The 17,200-nt window shown below is 52.7% G+C and overlaps 8 protein-coding genes across 8 annotated transcripts; 4 read left to right on the top strand and 4 right to left on the bottom strand.

The window, feature by feature from the left end:
* The first annotated feature begins 202 nt into the window (after positions 1-202).
* Positions 203-2,231, top strand: DPH2_1 (Diphthamide biosynthesis protein 2). Its single transcript, XM_007810507.2, has one exon. It carries the CDS (start codon positions 609-611, stop codon positions 2,193-2,195), a length of 1,587 nt encoding a protein of 528 aa, XP_007808698.2. The 5' UTR covers positions 203-608; the 3' UTR covers positions 2,196-2,231.
* A 668-nt stretch (positions 2,232-2,899) lies between these two features.
* Positions 2,900-3,601, bottom strand: J3458_012897 (uncharacterized protein; the record flags this gene model as incomplete). The annotated part of the gene is made up of 2 exons (XM_066120184.1): positions 2,900-3,472; positions 3,548-3,601. 2 exons carry the CDS (start codon positions 3,599-3,601, stop codon positions 2,900-2,902), a joined length of 627 nt encoding a protein of 208 aa, XP_065974819.1.
* Positions 3,602-5,938: 2,337 nt separating this feature from the next.
* J3458_012896 (uncharacterized protein) lies at positions 5,939-6,349 on the top strand (the record flags this gene model as incomplete). Its single annotated transcript, XM_007810509.2, has 1 exon — positions 5,939-6,349. The coding sequence occupies one exon, from the start codon at positions 5,939-5,941 to the stop codon at positions 6,347-6,349; it is 411 nt and encodes a 136-aa protein (XP_007808700.2).
* Positions 6,350-6,867: 518 nt separating this feature from the next.
* Positions 6,868-7,493, bottom strand: J3458_012895 (uncharacterized protein; the record flags this gene model as incomplete). The annotated part of the gene is made up of 2 exons (XM_007810510.1): positions 6,868-7,325; positions 7,409-7,493. The coding sequence occupies 2 exons, from the start codon at positions 7,491-7,493 to the stop codon at positions 6,868-6,870; spliced, it is 543 nt and encodes a 180-aa protein (XP_007808701.1).
* Positions 7,494-9,995: 2,502 nt separating this feature from the next.
* On the top strand, positions 9,996-11,926 carry J3458_012894 (uncharacterized protein). The gene has a single exon (XM_007810511.2). The coding sequence runs from the start codon at positions 10,113-10,115 to the stop codon at positions 11,445-11,447; it is 1,335 nt and encodes a 444-aa protein (XP_007808702.1). The 5' UTR covers positions 9,996-10,112; the 3' UTR covers positions 11,448-11,926.
* Positions 11,927-12,748: 822 nt separating this feature from the next.
* J3458_012893 (uncharacterized protein) lies at positions 12,749-13,885 on the bottom strand. The gene has a single exon (XM_066120183.1). The coding sequence runs from the start codon at positions 13,741-13,743 to the stop codon at positions 13,276-13,278; it is 468 nt and encodes a 155-aa protein (XP_065974818.1). The 5' UTR covers positions 13,744-13,885; the 3' UTR covers positions 12,749-13,275.
* On the bottom strand, positions 13,764-15,197 carry J3458_012892 (uncharacterized protein; the record flags this gene model as incomplete). The annotated part of the gene is made up of 3 exons (XM_066120182.1): positions 14,218-15,197; positions 13,975-14,125; positions 13,764-13,896 (listed from the first exon to the last, which is right to left on the bottom strand). The coding sequence occupies exons 1-3, from the start codon at positions 14,714-14,716 to the stop codon at positions 13,764-13,766; spliced, it is 783 nt and encodes a 260-aa protein (XP_065974817.1). The 5' UTR covers positions 14,717-15,197.
* Positions 15,198-15,314: 117 nt separating this feature from the next.
* On the top strand, positions 15,315-17,073 carry J3458_012891 (uncharacterized protein). The gene has a single exon (XM_007810513.2). It carries the CDS (start codon positions 15,998-16,000, stop codon positions 16,880-16,882), a length of 885 nt encoding a protein of 294 aa, XP_007808704.2. The 5' UTR covers positions 15,315-15,997; the 3' UTR covers positions 16,883-17,073.
* Positions 17,074-17,200: the final 127 nt, after the last annotated feature.

The raw sequence follows: 17,200 nt of genomic DNA, 5'->3' as shown, positions 1-17,200 counted from the left end.
TCGCACCTGAGCAAAGATGACAACCTCACGAGGGTGGCCTCACCGAATAGCCAGGTTCAATTTATCCCAACGATGGACACAACCCGACGCGAAGCGAATAAGAAGGCGCGGGGTAACAGACGTTGAAGTTGTGCCGGTTCGGAACGACTAGCGGTCGGACGCCTGCGCAAAGGTCCCATTGACATTCCCTCCGCACAAATGCAAAATGTCAACCCATTTCCGTCGTATTTGTCTCCCGGGGCAAAAAATTGGCATGTCAGAACGACAAGTCTCGAATCATACAGACTGCCGCTTTGCTGTCAAACGGGTCTGGTCTGACATGGCTGGGCTCACTTGCTCACAAAGTTTCTCGAGACCGCCGAACCAATCTGGTGCACTGGATTGCTCACCCGCAGCCACGCACAATCCCAAATCCGCACCCACTGCATCTAGCAGAAGAAGCAGAAACCCGCACATGCACCCCGCATTCACACAGGGTCCACCACCCCGCCAAAAAAAAAATAACCATCGTCCGATGCTAAACTTTACCAATGTCGAACTCGGCCCCTTGGCGAGAGTTTCGTACCGCGGCCGCAAGGGACTGACATAGTCCCGAAGTAGAGAGAACCATGGCCTCTGAACTCGCCGCCGCGCCAGTCCTATCCACGCCCGACGACCACATTCTCGAAGTGCCCGCCGCCGAATCGCTGCCAAAGTCCACCCTGTCAGACGATGAACTGCGGTCGATGTACGAAGTCGGCAGCACGGCCAGCCAAATCCGCCAGGCGGGGTGGAAGAAGATTGCGCTCCAGTTCCCAGACCACATGCTCGTCGATGCGCCGCGTGTCGTGCAACTGCTAGACGCCCAACTGGCCGACGACACGACGCGGATTCACATCCTGGCCGACACGAGCTACAGCGCGTGCTGCGTGGACGAAATCGCCGCCGAGCACGCGGAGGCAGAGGTCGTGGTGCACTATGGCAGGACGTGTCTGAGCCCGACGAGCCGACTGCCCGTCATTCACGTCTACACGTCGCACACGCTCGACCACGGCGCCGTTGTCGCAAAGTTTGGCGCCGAGTTCGCCGACAAGACAAGCAAGGTCGTCGTCATGGCGGACCTGACGTACCAGGACCACGTGGATGCCATTGTGCACAAGTTGAAAGAGTCCGGGTACACAAACGTCCTGGGGACAAGCGTGGCCCGAGACCCAGCGGCCCTGATACCCAATCGGAGGATTGAAGGGCCAGAAATGACAGACGAGGCCGTCCGGTCGCATGCGCTGTTTCACATTTCCGATCCGCCCACGTCGTTGTTACTGGCGCTGCACACTCGTTTTGCGTCGCTGCATGTGCTTTCGACGGACTCGTCGTCGGCGGCGGTTGACAACCCGACGTTCAGGGCGGCGGGTCTACTCCGTCGACGGTTCGCGCGGGTCCTGTCCCTGGCCTCCGCCGGCGTCGTGGGCATCTTGGTCAACACCCTCTCCGTCTCGAATTACCTGGCTTCCATCGACCTGCTGCGGAAAAAGATTGCACAGGCCGGCAAGAAGAGCTACACGGTTGTGGTGGGCAAGCTGAACCCGGCAAAGCTGGCAAACTTTGCAGAAATAGAAGGCTGGGTAGTGATTGGCTGCTGGGAGAGTGGACTGATCGAGGACGATGTTGGATACTGGCGGCCCGTCGTCACGCCGTTTGAAATGGAGGTCGCACTTATGGGCGAGGAGGAGAGAATATGGGGCGGCGAATGGTGGGGAGGCATTGAAAAGCTCAAGCAAGAAGCTGAGGCTTCTCAAGAGGGCCACGCATCACGGGGACAAGAGGATTCTGCGCCAGCAGAGGAGGACGTGGAGGGTGGCGTGGAAGGGCAGGAATCCCTACCGCCGCAGTTTGACTTGCGGACAGGCAAGCTCATTAGTCACAGCAGACCGATGCAGCTCCCTGTGCGGAGTTCTAGCACGAATGAAGAGGGCAGCGAAGGTATCGAGGCTGGAAATACCAGTCGAGGACAGTCCAACGCCGTTGCAAAGAGAGTTGTTGGCGAATTGGCTAGTATCAACGGTGTAGCTAGTCCGGGGGCTGAGTATTTGCGATCCAATAGGACATGGCAAGGGTTGGGGACGGATTTCGACCAAGAAGCGAGTACACTGATCGAGGAAGGTCGTAGTGGAGTTGCACGGGGTTATCATGTGGGTGAGGATGAATCACGGCATTAGGCAACTGTAGTTTATGATACCAAGGATATTTGAGACGTTTCAACGAATTCATTGCATAAATGAGATATTTGACATTGCATATTCGCTGACGTTTATATTCACATTCGATATCGCGGGCATATAAAAGCATGGGGTATCCAAGCAAGCATCCACACACGATCCACCCACCGACTATAGAAACATATACAGCCCAGAACAAACAGAGCGCACCGCAGACATCTGTTTTGCGCGTAATACTGAATTTTGCTTCCAACATATAAGCGGACTTTCAAAGGCGGTTCGTTGACGAGAGAAGACATAAGCGGAGAGGAGGTTGTTGTTGCCAAACAAGGGGGATCGATCGATAGCAGTAGTCAATTAGAACATTACATCATGTGGGCCAGTCTCTCGGAACGCCGTCACAGAGCATCATATACAAATGAATTTCTCTCGGCAGTCCTCCGTCAGACGCCAGACACAAGACGTGACATAATTGTGTATGGAACCGTCAGCTGCCGCACTTGCGGCCTTGCCGTGCCATAGTCAGTGACCAGAGCAAGCAGGCAAGCTGCGGCGCGGCGGGTGGTCGCTTCGTTTTGTCAAACCCCAGGCACGGCATGCTCTGAATGAATGGATCGTTTCGCAAAATCGGCTCATCTATTGGCCGCGGCAAATTTCATGACTCCAGTGGCAGGTTCTTGTAAGCGCAAGTTGCACAAGGCGCCTCAAACGTAGACTCGGCGGTGAGAGTGCGGGCTTCGATGGCTGCTGTGGCGGGATCCACCAGAACGGCTTCGGTGACGATGGCTGTGGCGGCTGGAGTGGTGGTGGTGGTGGCGGCGCTCTACAACATATGCGCCGCGGCCTTCGTAAGCCATGTGGTCGCCGTGGCTATATGCGGCAAGAGCCGTGGTCGCGAAGAAGATGATGTTCATAATGGCAAACGCCCAGCTGGCCTTGAGCATGGAGCAGGGCTTGTCCGTCTGCCAGCCCCAGTTTGGGACGGGGATGTGATTCGGAGCATACCACACGGAGCTTGAGTCGGGGTTGGAGCAGTTTGCATCTGCAATTCCTCGCATTTCATAGACGCCAGCAATGAGGGCACCCATGAAGCCAAGGTCGACCAGACATATGAAGTGAGCGTTGGCAGACGAGCGGTGGTAACTGAAGAGGGTGAAGACGGCCCAGGCAAGAGCAAGAACGACAAAAATAAAGAGGATGAGGATTGAGTCGGGTGTCAGGGCATTGTGGCTGATGAAGATGTTGATGAACCAGGCGAGCATGCCCATGGGCGGAATCTGGAGACGCAGGTTAGCATGACTGGCGGATGCGGATAGATTATGACGCGCATTAAAAGTATTGCGGCGGCTTACCAGAGTGACGATTTGAGAGATGCGAGTGCACACAAAGACCATAGCGAATATCATGATGGGCAAATGGTTCCAAGGAACCCAAGCTGCGTCTTGAGTTTTGGATGATGACACAAAACAACGTGGCAAGGTGGGAGGGATGTCAGGAATGCATAGAGAGAAACATGAAGAATCAGGGCGGGGAGGGGGGGGATCACCGACGAAGGCACACCTATTATAAAGTAACAATCGAAGCCGATCTACTCGGTAAAAACAATAAACTAACTAATTGGACGGGCTGGTTGGCTGGGAAAGACTGACTGCTCTAGATGCAAGGGCCAGAATGCGCATAGATTCGCCAGACCTTGTCTCGTCCTGGCGGCCTGCATGGATCAACGATACAAGAAAGAGAGGTGGTTGGGCGTGCGATGGGATCCACCCGCTCCTGCACGTTTTCTCTTAATGTACTCCGTATGTACGAAGCAAGCTGCAGCTGCGCGCACCTAGGTCAAGCCAACCGGAAGCACCGGGCATCGGGCATTGTTTGAAGAGCAAATGCAATTGTCAACTGTCAAGATTCTCAAAGTCGGTTCAGCGAGAGATGACTCTCAATGTTTATTTTGCGTCCACATGCACCTGTTGCGGCCCAAGCTTGGAGCTTGAGCTAAGTAAGGGCCGGCACCAGCATCAACCTTGTGGCTTCGGGTGTGGTGGGTGGTCCGGCGGGGTAGGGTGACGCACGTCCGCCCAAAACCAGGGTAGGAACTACGGAGCGTTGCCGTTGCGATGCTCAGTTAATAACAGAAAAAGAGGCACCGGGACGGAGCCTGACTTGAAGCAGTCAACGACTACGGAGTACTCCGTACATGTACCTAATATGCATTACTCCGTACATACCCGCGCCTTTCAGTATTGTTCCTGGGGGTGTTGTTCCCGGAGCACCAGTGACACTACTCCGTACTTGTGCACTCAAGCGCCTCGTCTTCTTGATGCAGTAACCCGTTCTACCACAATCAAGGCGCGACTGGGTCCCTGGTTTCAGTGGAGCCACGTCCCAAAGTCCAGAGAGGCTGGCGCATTGAAAACCGGGAGGCTGGAAGGGGCCGGCGCCACAAGCCGGCAAAACATTGAAACCACTCAGAAGCTTCTGTGGGGCAGAAATCGATCGTTGACGAGATGATCCAGGAACAAGTCATCTTGCTGTTGTTGTTATAACCAAGTACGGAGTATTATTGTTGATTCGTGTCCGGTAGTCCGACTTTGGATCGAGAGAGTTCTGTCCAGCTCCATGCAAGTGCTTGAATCCTGCTGGTCTCGCCTCATTTAACCTCATTGGCAGATACAATACAGTCTGCGGCAGAATACAATACACTAAAGCAAGGTGGTATATCAAGTATATAGAATAAAAGCCATGTACAGAGTACCTAGTCTGGTTAAATACTCTTTGTCACACGGTAGTATGCGCCGTGTCCAAGATGAAGTCCACACCGGGGTGGCGCTCACTGTCTATTGGAGCGCGATCTTAATACGGAGTAAACGTTGGACTATCAGTCGTGAGGCAAGAAGTCCTATAATCAGGATCAGCAGGGCTTTGATTCTCTGTTATATGTCGACGGTACCTTCATAAATTTGTGCCGAGGCTCTTTGTTCCAAACTGACCAATTTATGTGAGGGGTTTTATGTGATGTGCTATCCAAGAAAGTTATTAGTAGCCGGCAATCAAGTTCAAGCTTCTACTCATTTAGTCCAAACTTAGAAACTCTTCAGGAACCAATCACTCCTTAGATTAGACACCACACACACAAAAGAAAACGAATACGGAAGCTGCATACAAACTGGGGCTCTTGTGACAACACCGTGGTCCTGTTAGAATAACGCAGAAAAATAATTCACGACAATGATCCACCGCCTTGATATAATTTCGCAACCTGGATGCCAATCGTCAGTGCCTTATGGTGCAACGTCAAGCAACGAAGCCCCAGGCTATTTCTGCCAGGAAAGGTATGTGTCTTATAGTGGTTGTTGAGCTGCCCTTCCAGCACACAACGTAATTGGCTGCCCATCACGAGTGAAGCCATACCATGCTGCAATGGGAACAATCGCCCCGTGAAGCTCAAGCGCCACCTTTTGGATGCGCCTGGTCAGCGGGCGGCCTATTGGCGGCTTTGACGTTGACAGCCAGGCAGCGAAGCGCCACAGGCGTGAAAAATAGTAACATGAATGTGAGTTATGCTATGCCGACTCTCATCAAGCTGGTTACTCTTGAGAATCATATAAAATACACTTCTCTGGCTTTGGTGCAGCGTTGGTTTCCCCATCATCTCATTAGATCAGAGGACACTCCACGTCGGAAGCATCGACACAACCATCGTTTTGTTGCACACTTTCATATATCTTCAGTCGACCCCCTCCGTCATGGCCACCGCCACGTTTACAGAACCGCTGCTCACCATTTCCGCCATGTCCCTCTTGACCGAGAACCTGGCGGCCTCCAAGGCCTTCTATACGGAAGTTTTTGGGGCGCGCGTGCTCAGTGAGGATGCCGAATCGTGCGCCGTCAAGTTTAATAACCTCATTATCAATTTGCTTGCGGCGTCTGCAGCGGAGGAACTTGTGCAGCCGGCCAAGGTTGCGCCGCCCGAGGCAGGTAAGCGGTTCCAGCTGAGCATCTGGGTGGATGATCTTGATGCTGCCATGGCGAAGCTGCGGTCCAAGGGGGTCACGTTCTTGTCGGGTCCAGAGGTGAAACCTTGGGGTTTGAGGACTGTGACGTTTGATGATCCGGCCGGACACAGCTGGGAGATTGCGCAGGACGTCACCAAATAAGTGTTGGGTGTGTCGAGGCGACGAGGGCACCATGACATCACACTCGGCATATTTTGGGGCCAGAATTCCATCTCAAAGAAAAATTAAAGGGGGAAAAGAAAAGATCACTTCGGATATTATGTGTCGCTGAATCTTTTGAAATCTCGAAGCCCCGATAAAACCGAACCCCTAAGTGACGAACCAAAAAGGGCCCCGTTACCCATTGCATCGCATAAATTTCATGTCCAGACTTGCAACGTCCACTCTGCCAGCTTCTCGTGCCTAATGTTGTTTTCGCCACGGAACCAATTCCAGCGAGGGTATCAATCTCCTCCGTACACTAGCTCCAAAGTACAATTACCAAGCACTGCACGAACCATATCCAGGGAAAATAAAGAAGACCAAAAAAATCCAAAATGTGCAAGACGCCATACTGATTATTGACAATGCTTCTGTTTGACAGTGACCAATTATATCTCGTTATAATCGCTCGAGATCAGGATACAGTATGATGTGTACTAGGGGCTTCGTTCGGGATCCTAGGCCCCAGGATAAGTCTGAGCGGTCTGAGTGGTCATTTGGTTGCCAGTGCTGTCGGCATTAGCGCCCTTCCTGAAGCCGTGTTTGAGGAGGGCGAGTAGCTCAAAGACAGTAAGGGCTGTGAACATGGCCCAGATGAAGAAGCCAAAGGCCGTAGCAGCCTGTGCTGATCTGTAGGTGCTACAGAAAGCATTATTGCCGCTGCAGGTGCCAGCACCAAGGAAAGCGGCAAGGGCAATGGAGCCGGCAAACCAGAAGAGAGTGCTGATACCCAGTAAAGCTAGAGCAATGATGCTATGGTACAGGGAAGACAGGAAACGAGGGAAAACGCCAAGGTAGACTAGGACAAGGATGGTCCAGATGGTGTTGAAGAGCATGAAGTTGACCTGAGACGGAGAGCTGACGTGGTGCGAGTAACCCCAACCATAGTAGGCGTTGCCACTCGTCGAATTAACAACTGTGTGAAATTATCACAAGTGAGCAGGGCGTCCAAAATGGGATTTCCCAAGTCGAGTCTGACTCCATGGGAATATTACGCACCGTATGCCAGAAGGCCTAACGAAATGATGTCGAACAGAGCAATGCCGCCAAAAAGGGCCAGCTTGAGAACGCCGGGAATCTCCATTGTGCGTGGTTGTACGAATTATTCACCTAAAGGCGAACTGATTAGATGATGAGGGCTTTTGTTGGGGTCGCGCGAAAAAGAGAGCATCTCGAGATGAGGATGGTGATATTTACCAGAGCAGTACACTTAAAGCAGGGCAATGTTCAAGTTCTTATTGCGGCAAGGAGCGGCCGACGCGACTTGTGATAGCAGCAGACGCTGACGGATGGATGGCGAATGGCGCGTTCAGGTGGCTTGAGGAAGAAAGAATGCGGCAGCTAACGATGTGACTGCCATGGGGCGAGGGCCCTGCTGGTCTTATAGCCGGGTACAAGTAGGAAAAGATGATGCGACGAGGATTCTTGATTGTGACTGACGGGGGTAGGGCTGCAAAGAGGGGGGGCCACCTGGGGGCAGTGTTCCTCAGCTGTCAAGCTTCAGGTGTCCCAAGGTTTCCAAGCTTAGACATAGGCTTCCGACGAGCGGCAAGCCAGCCCACAGGAGCCACATGTGCGGGCTGGTGGCGCTAACAGCGAAAAGGCGAATCTGAACGCCTCGAACCACTCCCTCATCCATTCGCGAGCATTCCACCGCGTCGTCACTCCATGACAGAAGCCGAGCCTAAACGATGTGGCGCCATACTGTTCGTCAACAATCACGCCGGAGAACTCAAGCTCGTCTAAGAATGGCCATCACTCAATGTCCCCTTTTCTCCTTATTCACGAAGCTGATGCGCCCCTTTCCCACCACGATTTGGGCTGACGGAAGCTGAACGAAATCCGATGTCGCCCCCGACTGTCGATGAACCCGGCGAAACTTCGACCTGCTTATAGATTGCAGAGCAGGACTGAGGAAGAACAGGGAGCTCAGCCTGTTTTCTCTGGCGTCATCAGCTTGTCCCCTACCCACTTTGATGCAGGTCTCTCTCTGCCGTTGTAACTACGAACCACCCCAGCTCTTCCCGACAAGCCTTGGCCAACGCCAACCCAACGCCAAACGAAAGCTGAACCAACAAAGAGGTCGGATATGCAGGGTCGTCAACGGGTAAAGACAATGCATGTCGACGGCAGTTGTAACAAATTCCCTCTGCTGCTTTAAGAAGAGTATTCGGGTTCTCGTATTTAAGATTAGAATATGTAAGGCACCTGGTTCTTGGTTTATCGCGGTGACGGCAAACGATGGACCGTCAGGAACCAGTCGACACCTTCGTGCTTCGCTCCACTACATCAGCCCTACGTACAGTACCTAGGTAGGTACCTAGGTAGACACGGACCTTTCCCTGACCGCTAAAAACGACGACGTTCGACGTGTTGAGGTCCGAGAATAGCTCACGTGGATCAGTGAGTGCCCCCGCTTGTAGCACTTATCTGGCTAGACAAGCGCCGAGGCAGTCCAAGTGGCGTTGACATCTTCAGAGTTTAGACCATGCTGTTTGCTGTGATCCGAGGCCTTGACGCAGCAATCATGGCGCAGCACGGCCGGGACGCACTGGCGGTGTCCCCAATGAGATCATGAAACAGGGATGGCCGGTAGCAATGCTCCTTTTGCGGTTTCTCGCTTCGCCGGTTGAGCATGCCGTCATTGGAATGTTTGGTCACTCTTGTTTGTCCCTGTTAATCACTCTACGCCGACCAGGACAGAGGCATCTTGCGGCTTTTGAAACGCCCACCATGATAAATTTGCTGCTTCCCTCATGCAAGCATGTTGCGTAATGGCCGCGACAGGGAGTGAAGGTGAACCAAGAGCTAATTTGGGGTCCAGCCCCTCCCTCAGATGTCATGATGTGGAACGGAAAAGATCCATGTTGGCTCCTACTCCGCAAAATTACGTCAAGAGAACAAAAGTATATGCTTTCGATGCTACCCCATTGATGAGCAGAAAAAGCACATAGATCTAGCTGTCCCATTGCTCATGCATCACGAAAGAGAGGCGAGACGGCCCCGGAACCGTTCAGGACGTTGTCGGGAGCAAAGACTACCAAGAATTGTATGGCAGCCGTGGAAGGGGTTACTGAAGCCCAGCCAGCGCCGGCTACTCGCAGCTTACTGAGAGACATGTGGACTTGGGGATGGCATGCATAAGCACCCGGTTCGGAATGTCCCGAGTCTGCCTGACGTTGACGGAACGAACTCTTTCCGGGTTATGGAGCAGGTGTAGGGGCTAAAGCCGTTGCAGTAGATGCTAGCATCAGACTGGCCATTGGGACATGCTTGTATTCGCGTGAGGCTGCTGGATGACTTGACGAAGCTGAGATGAAGAATTGGTACTTATTATTTCCCAGGATGGGCCATCCACCGATAATGGAGCCTTCGCTGCCTTGAGGGGATGTGGCTCATGTTCCAAATTTACCTAGTCAAGTACTGGTATGTATTCAATGTTTGACAGCAAATGGGCACCTGGGTTGCTAGTGGCTTTTCACACGTGCTATACCGTGCGAGTACAAATGACGGCGTTTGTGGCACACTAACGTCGTACCCCGCAATCGGTGCCCTAAGCTCCTGGACGGACTCTGGGGCTTCAAACCTCGGCCCAAAAACTCCCGCTCCCGCATCATTATAAACGCAGAATACACCAAGCGTCAAGCGTGTATATCGTTTCAATCCCCCACCAAACCAAGGCCTCCAAGTCGCACTGGTCATCATGTCTTCTCCAGACTCTGCAAACGCACCCTCTCTTCTGCTCCTGCCTTCGCCGCCAAACCCCGCAACCCAAGATGCAGTTCGAGCTGCTTACCGACGTCCCCTGGAAGCCGTCATCTCTCGACTAAGCCATGAAAATAAGCCAAACACTCCTCAGGACGTAGCACCCGTGCTAGTCGTTGCTGTCGCGTCACCAGTCCTAACAAGACGGAATCCCGCGGCAACAAGCGAGCACGATGCGCGATCCGTAGATTGGGCACGTTCTCAATCCCTCTTGGCCGATTTGTACTCGTTGGTGGCAGTAATTTGCGCCGAAAAGTCCATCGCCACCGATTTGGCAGCCGACGACCCTGGGGCCGTCGATGTTCGACTGATTCTTATTGACCACGATCAATCTTCTCCTTCACACTACCGGCCGGGGCCAAATGGATGCTACGAGCCAAACAACACGACTGTTTTAGACTTGGCGGCGTTTGCTTCGCTGGTTCATCCGTGGAGGCACATATTCCATCCTAGCAGCGAGGCGGGCTATCAGCTGCAGGCCGCCTATCTCAAGTACGCCGAAGGAAAACAGAGGCTTCTTCAGAGTCAACTCGTAGCCGTTGACGGTGGTCTGACCTTGTCCCAACCCACCTCTTCACAAGGAATCGGAAACGACGCGGCTTCTGCGTCTGGGCCAAGTACAACCCGGCAACCGAAGCAATCCACCAAAAGCTACACCACAGTGTGCCTCGGCGGGACATTCGACCATTTACATCCTGGTCACAAATTGTTTCTCCACGCTGCCATTCTCTTGTTAAATCTCCAAGAGAGCCCGTCGGGTGAAGAGCAGCAATGTGAACTGGTGGTTGGCATCTCCAGCGACGAGTTGCTCGCCAATAAAAAGTACGCCGACCAGCTTCAGTCGTGGGACGTTCGTTCTCGCTCCGTCATCAACTTCCTCTCCACACTTCTCAATTGGTCTACCACGTCGGCGACGACCATGAAGGCCGTACAGGCTGAAACCAAGGAATTGCACGCTACCTTCCGAAACGGCCGCATCTTGGTGCGGTGTGTAGACTTCCACGACCTCTATGGCCCCACGGTCAAGCAAGAGTCTATTCAGGCACTCGTCGTTTCTGGGGAGACTCGCAGTGGTGGCCAAGCCGTCAATGACAAGAGACAGAGCCAAGGCTGGCCAATTCTAGACGTCTACGAAATCGATGTGCTGGACGCTGGCATTGACCCTGTTGAGGGTGGCAATGGCAACACAGCGGCTGGTGAGAGCTTTGAAAGCAAAATCAGCAGCACTGAGATTCGAAAACAAAAGGCGCAAAGGCTTGCAGATTCTCGTTGAATGAAGCGAGGGGAGCGTTGCGTACAGTGGCAGTCGCTTCTGCGCCTGCACAACGCGATCATCATGCTGGGCAACATACAATAAAAAATGGGTTCCACGGGCCACTATCTGCCCGGGGACCGATTGCTGGGGTTGTTCAAAGCATTTGTACGTGGTCTTGGCGCTGAGAACTACGATCCGCTGAGACTGCGAATAGCACGTTTCCATGGGTCTCTTTTCAGCTCGGGCAGTTTTCAGATATACCATTGTCGGTAGCACCAGCTTTACAATTTCGACATGCGGCCAAATCAGTTAACCTAGGATGGTATCAAAGATGCCGCAAAGGTCAAGACCCCCGTTTTTGTCTTTGGAAGCTTGATCCTATTAGGTAATGTGCGTCCTTCACTTTGAAGACGAAGCGGTCTCGCGGGGTCAAGCAGGCACCTCGTCAGGACCCATTGTGTCTCGTTTCTTTCGCCTGTGCTATTTTGACATAAAACCCAAGCTTGCCCTATATTTGTAGGCGGCTCCAGAAGATTGCGCGATGTGCCAGGCGCACCATCTCCAAGCTGGAGCAGAAGTTGTGGCTCAAGAGTTGGAGGCCAGCAGCGCCATCGGTGGCACATATGACGGATGGCCCAAGAGGAAAAGTTGGTCAAGTCATTTCTGCGGTCCTCAATTTCATTTTTTACAGCTGGAGTCGATCACAGTGTTTGCTGAACCAAAACTTGGAGTGGTATCTCCTCTGGAGCATGCGGCGAAAGCAGTTCGTCTGAGCCGTCACCATGACTGCAGTTCCCTGCTGGCTCTGCCTCAGAGAACAGCGAGCTGACGGCCTGTCTGTCATGGACCTCGAGCACGTGTCAATTGCCCCATTTGTTGGCGTGTTACGGGGTCGAAAGCCCAGTGTCAGAGTCAGAAGTAGACAATGGGGGGTGACACCCCGAGTGTGGTCTCTCGTGATTCAACGCATTATGGACGACCCTCGCACCTTCTGGGTACACTATAAGACCGTCACATAGACTCGTAGATGGTCTGCTTGGCTACTGAATACACTCCATCCAGGAGTTTTTCACCACCCGTGCCCAAGAAGAAGTGTCAAGAACCGAGAGTTCCGTATCGCTAGCAACCTATCATATTCAAGTACGAAGCTATTCAACTTAAGCAAGGCTGCAGCCTATATCAAGGAACCCCAAATTGCAAGAGATTCCATCAAACATGGGCGATTCCATTATATATCTAATAAACCCGTCGTATTGGCTCTCTACCCTTTTTTATCATGGGGGCTTTTACAATTGAGACATGGATGTGTGTATCTTTACAAAGCAGCTGTCATCAGTTGCGAGATAGACCTGTCAAGTATAGCCAGGTTCATCCGTACATCCTTTAAGGAGACACTGTACCATACATTTGCTTGACGTGATATACGGCGTCACGGCTTCTTTAACTTCTAGGGACTATCTACAGCATCCGCACAGCTAATACACGGAGGTGGTACTTTAGCTATCAGTCGGCTATGGTCGTTGAATAGGTTGGAGCAAAGCCCCGCTGCTTCAACAATGCTGCGTGACCTACCGTGTTCCCCCTGCACTCAGTACGCCACGAATGATGGAAACCGATGAAAGAGTTGCAGATGCGTCTTGTCTCTCGCGCATACAGCACGCCCACAAAGTTCATCAATGCGTACGTGCTTAGGGATTGCGTCAAAGTTACTCGGATACTCTGTTAGTACGTCCTTTGTTCTCGGGTGGCTAAAACCCTCTGATAGTAAATCCTACCTCAGGACAGGGAACACGCACGCCAGGCTCTGATAACAACTACACGCCACTGACTAGATTATCCTCGATTTTCACGCAAATTGTAGTTCTGAATTCGGAATAGCTGCTCTCATTTTCCACGCTTGCGTCAAGTCGGCCCTGATGGCGGAAGCAACAGCATATGCGATCCCTATCTGGTCCAAAAGTGCGCCGACTGTGTCGCGCTGCCATTGGCAGTATGATCGTGCACCGGCAATTCGTAAAGGGAACAAGAACAGAACAGGCGATAGAGTCGCATGATTCAGTCCAGTATCTGTGAAGCAGAGAATAGCACAGACATGTTGCACTACTGTGGCTTCGTCAAGAACCGGGACTGACAGTTTACGTCGCTGGCAATGGGGCAATTCGTAGTCGAAACCCCCAGAGAGGTGGATGCTAATGGCAGCGTAGAAAACACGAGCCAAAAGAATACTTGGGTCTACGGCACAGTGTCTGATATGGTTTGGATCCTTATTCAAAGCCAAGGACGTGCTGAATGATGGGAGCGCGGCATCGGGCATGTAGGCTGCGCTCCAGCTGCTCAGTGCTTCTCAGAGACGATGTCCGTCTTGGGATATGACCATGGCATCGGATGCAGGTATATCTTGAGAATAGTCTTGTCCTCGTATGACTGCTTCCGCCCTGCTTCAAAGTTGGCGCATCGCCGCCGCATGCTTTGTTTTAGGGGTGGTAGAGCAAGGTAAACGACAAACAAGGCGTACTACGTGGCTGAAAGTGTTCGCACAACTCACCTTACACAAAGACTCGAACACATTACCATGATGTCCAGTAGCGAGTCCAACGAGGTCCATGTGTTCTTGCTTCCGGGCGCGAGATTCTCCTCGTCGGTCCACATGTCTCGCGACAAGGCGACCCATTCCGGCTCGGTAAGAAAGGTCGGCTCTGTGAGTAGGTCAAACTGCTTACCTCGAAAAGACCAAGAAAGAATGTCGTCCACAGAATGCAAACACGCTGGTTTTGATGCCTCGGCAGACGTGGGCCGGTGCCCAAGTTCATGCCGTCTGTCGCTTCTCGCAGACCTTGGACGGAATACGAGTAATGCTGGAACGCGATTGATAGGGCCTCCCGCTTTGAGTACACATGCTGATGGTTTAGTTTCCCCGCGTACGTTGCGCCGACGGCCAAGATTGCGTTGAAGAGATGATTTCCTTTGCGAGAGTGTAGGTCAGCAAGCTGCTTGACCTCGTCGCCGGCGGTGCGCACGCGGCCGGTGATGTTGTTCGTCCTGGTGAAGGCGTTGAAGAAGCTCATGTTGCATGTTTGGTCTGTGAGACGTCCAGGAGGCACCAAGTAGCTCTTTCGACGAGGCTCGCTGTCCGATTCAGCCTCGTTGAGCGACCAGTTTGTTGCCGTCTTTTGCTTGCCTCTTCCGACGAGGATGAGCTTTGTGGCAGCATTCCGGGTCGGATAGACGCATGCGACGCGTCGACGAGCGCAATTGCTACAAGGAACATGACCAGAACACTTGGTCATGTGAGATGCTTCCCAACGCAAAGACGAGGCTGCGGCTTAAATTGCGGCTTACTTTGAGATGGCTTGCTGAGCAGGCGCAACATCGGGAGCGATTGGTACGGAGATCAAACGGGCCCAGCGGCATTTCTGAGGATTGATAGTCGTGTTCTCTGGAGACTCATTGGCCGTCACTCATCAGCCGACAGCCTGGACAATGATGAAGATGTGGAAGCAGATGGAGAAGGATGAAGTGACACCGCGTCAGATGGAGCTTCTCTGCGCAGCCACATGACGCTCCAGGCGGCGACATTTGACACTTGTAATAGGCAATTGCAGCAGCACAAAATGCCTGTTGCACTCTATTCAGCTCTGGAGATGAGATGATGCGGCGACTTTGTGCAAAGATAATAGTCGTGTAGATCGGCGACGTGCGTTCGCGCAGGCTGGCAGTAGACTCGGGAAGAAACGGGTGCATTCTAAATAGGTAAATGCAGGATTCCTGGGGGGGGGGGATTTCAATTACAGATTTGTATCCTCGGATGTATACAAGAAAACCCTTTCATGACTGTTTCTATTCGTGGTGTATGGCGAGACACCATCATGGTCATGGCCCCGATCACATATCATGCGCCGACAGAACTGCCGACAGAGCCTTTCAGCATCTACATGCTTGGAACGAGTTGAATGCTGATCCAATCTTGATCCGATCTCATTCAAGGATTAACGGCCCGGAAACCACCTCGTTTGTCTCCGATTCAATGCGAGGGTTCGAGCCAGTTTTGTCCAATCACAACCTGCTCACATACATGTCCAGTTCCATGCTGCACCAGGCAGAGCCGATTCCGTGTCGCCGATTTTGATCCCCGTTGGTCATGATACATTGAGATTGTCAAGCCTCTGAAGGAATTTGACCACGAGGTGAAGAGTCTGCCCTTTCAAGCGCAACCTGCCAGGTCAGCATATGAAACAAGGGCAGTCTTTATACCAAGACAATCACATACTTCCTGAAAGACTTTTGCCCTCAGCAATTTATCCATTTCCCGATGAAGCGGCAAACGAATTGACTATATATTTTAGGTTCAGAACGCGCGTGTTATCAAAGAAGAGCAGCCTTGTTGCACATTCCGTCAGGGCCGTCCACACACACCATAAGAGGAGAAACCACCTTGATAGCAACACAGCCGTGCATAAGGGACATGCAGAAAACTTGATGGCACTGAGCGGTTATGAGCCAGTTGCAGCCCCAACCCCTCAAGACAGTCGTTGCAACGGCAGAGTCACAACCGCGGGGACAAAGCGGCGATGCCATTGTCGACTGGTGACGATATAAATCCCGTCAAGTATCGTCAGGCCCATCCGTTGCTGCCTAGCTGTGTGTGTCCTCCCCGAGAAACTTTGGATAGATTCTTGTATTTCCACGAGTTGGACTTGCTGTCGTTGTCATTGGAAGCCATGTCCGCTGCCAGGACGTTCCACAGAGCCTCGCACATGTACCACGGCTCAAGGAGCTCCAACACCAGACGACGACACTCGCTGTCCTCCCTACGACAGCCAGGGCTACCCGAGTGGCCGGCAAGCTCCGCCCCTACTCCCCATGAGATCCTGGGGATTGCTCCTGGCGCTGCGTACTCCAAGGAGCGGTTCAACCAGCTTGTCGAGATGTATCACCCAGACATGTCGAGTGCAGATATGCGAGTCCGGCGTCTTCCGCAGTCGGTTCGCCTGGAGCGCTACCGGCTGATCGTCGCGGCTCACAATGTGCTCAGCAACCCGTCCAACCGGCAATTATACGAGTCGCATCGCCGGGGCTGGGAGCATCCTCGGCCGTTCACCGGCCGCCAAGGAGACAATGGCGGCCATTTCTCTTCAAAAGACGGCCCTGCTCAGAATCCGCCGAGTCCGATGCGTCAACGGCCCATATATGCCTCGAATGCGACTGTGGCTATACTCCTGGTTGCTCTCGGCATGCTGGGGGCGGCTCTTCAGTTCAAACGACTGGCCGCAAGTAGACGCGACGTCAGGAGACTTGATCTGGTGCTACAAGGGGCAATTCGAGAAGAAATCCAGGCCTGGGCGTCGGTGTTGCAGGGACAGACAAAGGACGACCGTATTCTTGCGTTTCTGGCCAGGCGCCATGGCGTGCCTCGTCAATTGCAGAGCTGGGCAGTAGCTCATGGGAAGCAGTAAGGTACGAATATAGCTTAGTCGTGGAAATTACAAGATGGATATTTGTTGTCGGCCGGTAGTGATCTTTTTTTTTTTTCTCCGCAGTTTTGCTTCGTTTTCCATGTTTCAACTCTTTTCTTGGAGCTGCCAAGTCCACAGGTAGCATCAAATCCCACCCTTGGCGCCATCTCCAAACAACAAGGCATCACGTGGGCGACTGGCCAATTAATTCCGGAAATCATATTTCTTGGTCTTGCGTGACGTAAATGCCGCCGGTATTTGTTGTGTAAACGGCCGGTGCTGGGCGCCGAACACCAATATCCACTTTCCTAATTGGGC

Source organism: Metarhizium acridum, assembly GCF_019434415.1.
Source record: "Metarhizium acridum strain ARSEF 324 chromosome Unknown scaffold_272, whole genome shotgun sequence".
Lineage (NCBI taxonomy): Eukaryota > Fungi > Ascomycota > Sordariomycetes > Hypocreales > Clavicipitaceae > Metarhizium > Metarhizium acridum.
Note: the sequence above shows the minus strand (reverse complement) of the source record. Positions and strands in the feature narration are given on the sequence as shown.

Bases quoted from the DNA above. Each gene is read 5' to 3' on its own strand.
- DPH2_1 (XM_007810507.2), top strand. From the start codon at position 609: ATGGCCTCTGAACTCGCCGCCGCGCCAGTCCTATCCACGCCCGACGAC.
- J3458_012893 (XM_066120183.1), bottom strand. From the start codon at position 13,743: ATGCCCGATGCCGCGCTCCCATCATTCAGCACGTCCTTGGCTTTGAAT.
- J3458_012894 (XM_007810511.2), top strand. From the start codon at position 10,113: ATGTCTTCTCCAGACTCTGCAAACGCACCCTCTCTTCTGCTCCTGCCT.
- J3458_012891 (XM_007810513.2), top strand. From the start codon at position 15,998: ATGCCATTGTCGACTGGTGACGATATAAATCCCGTCAAGTATCGTCAG.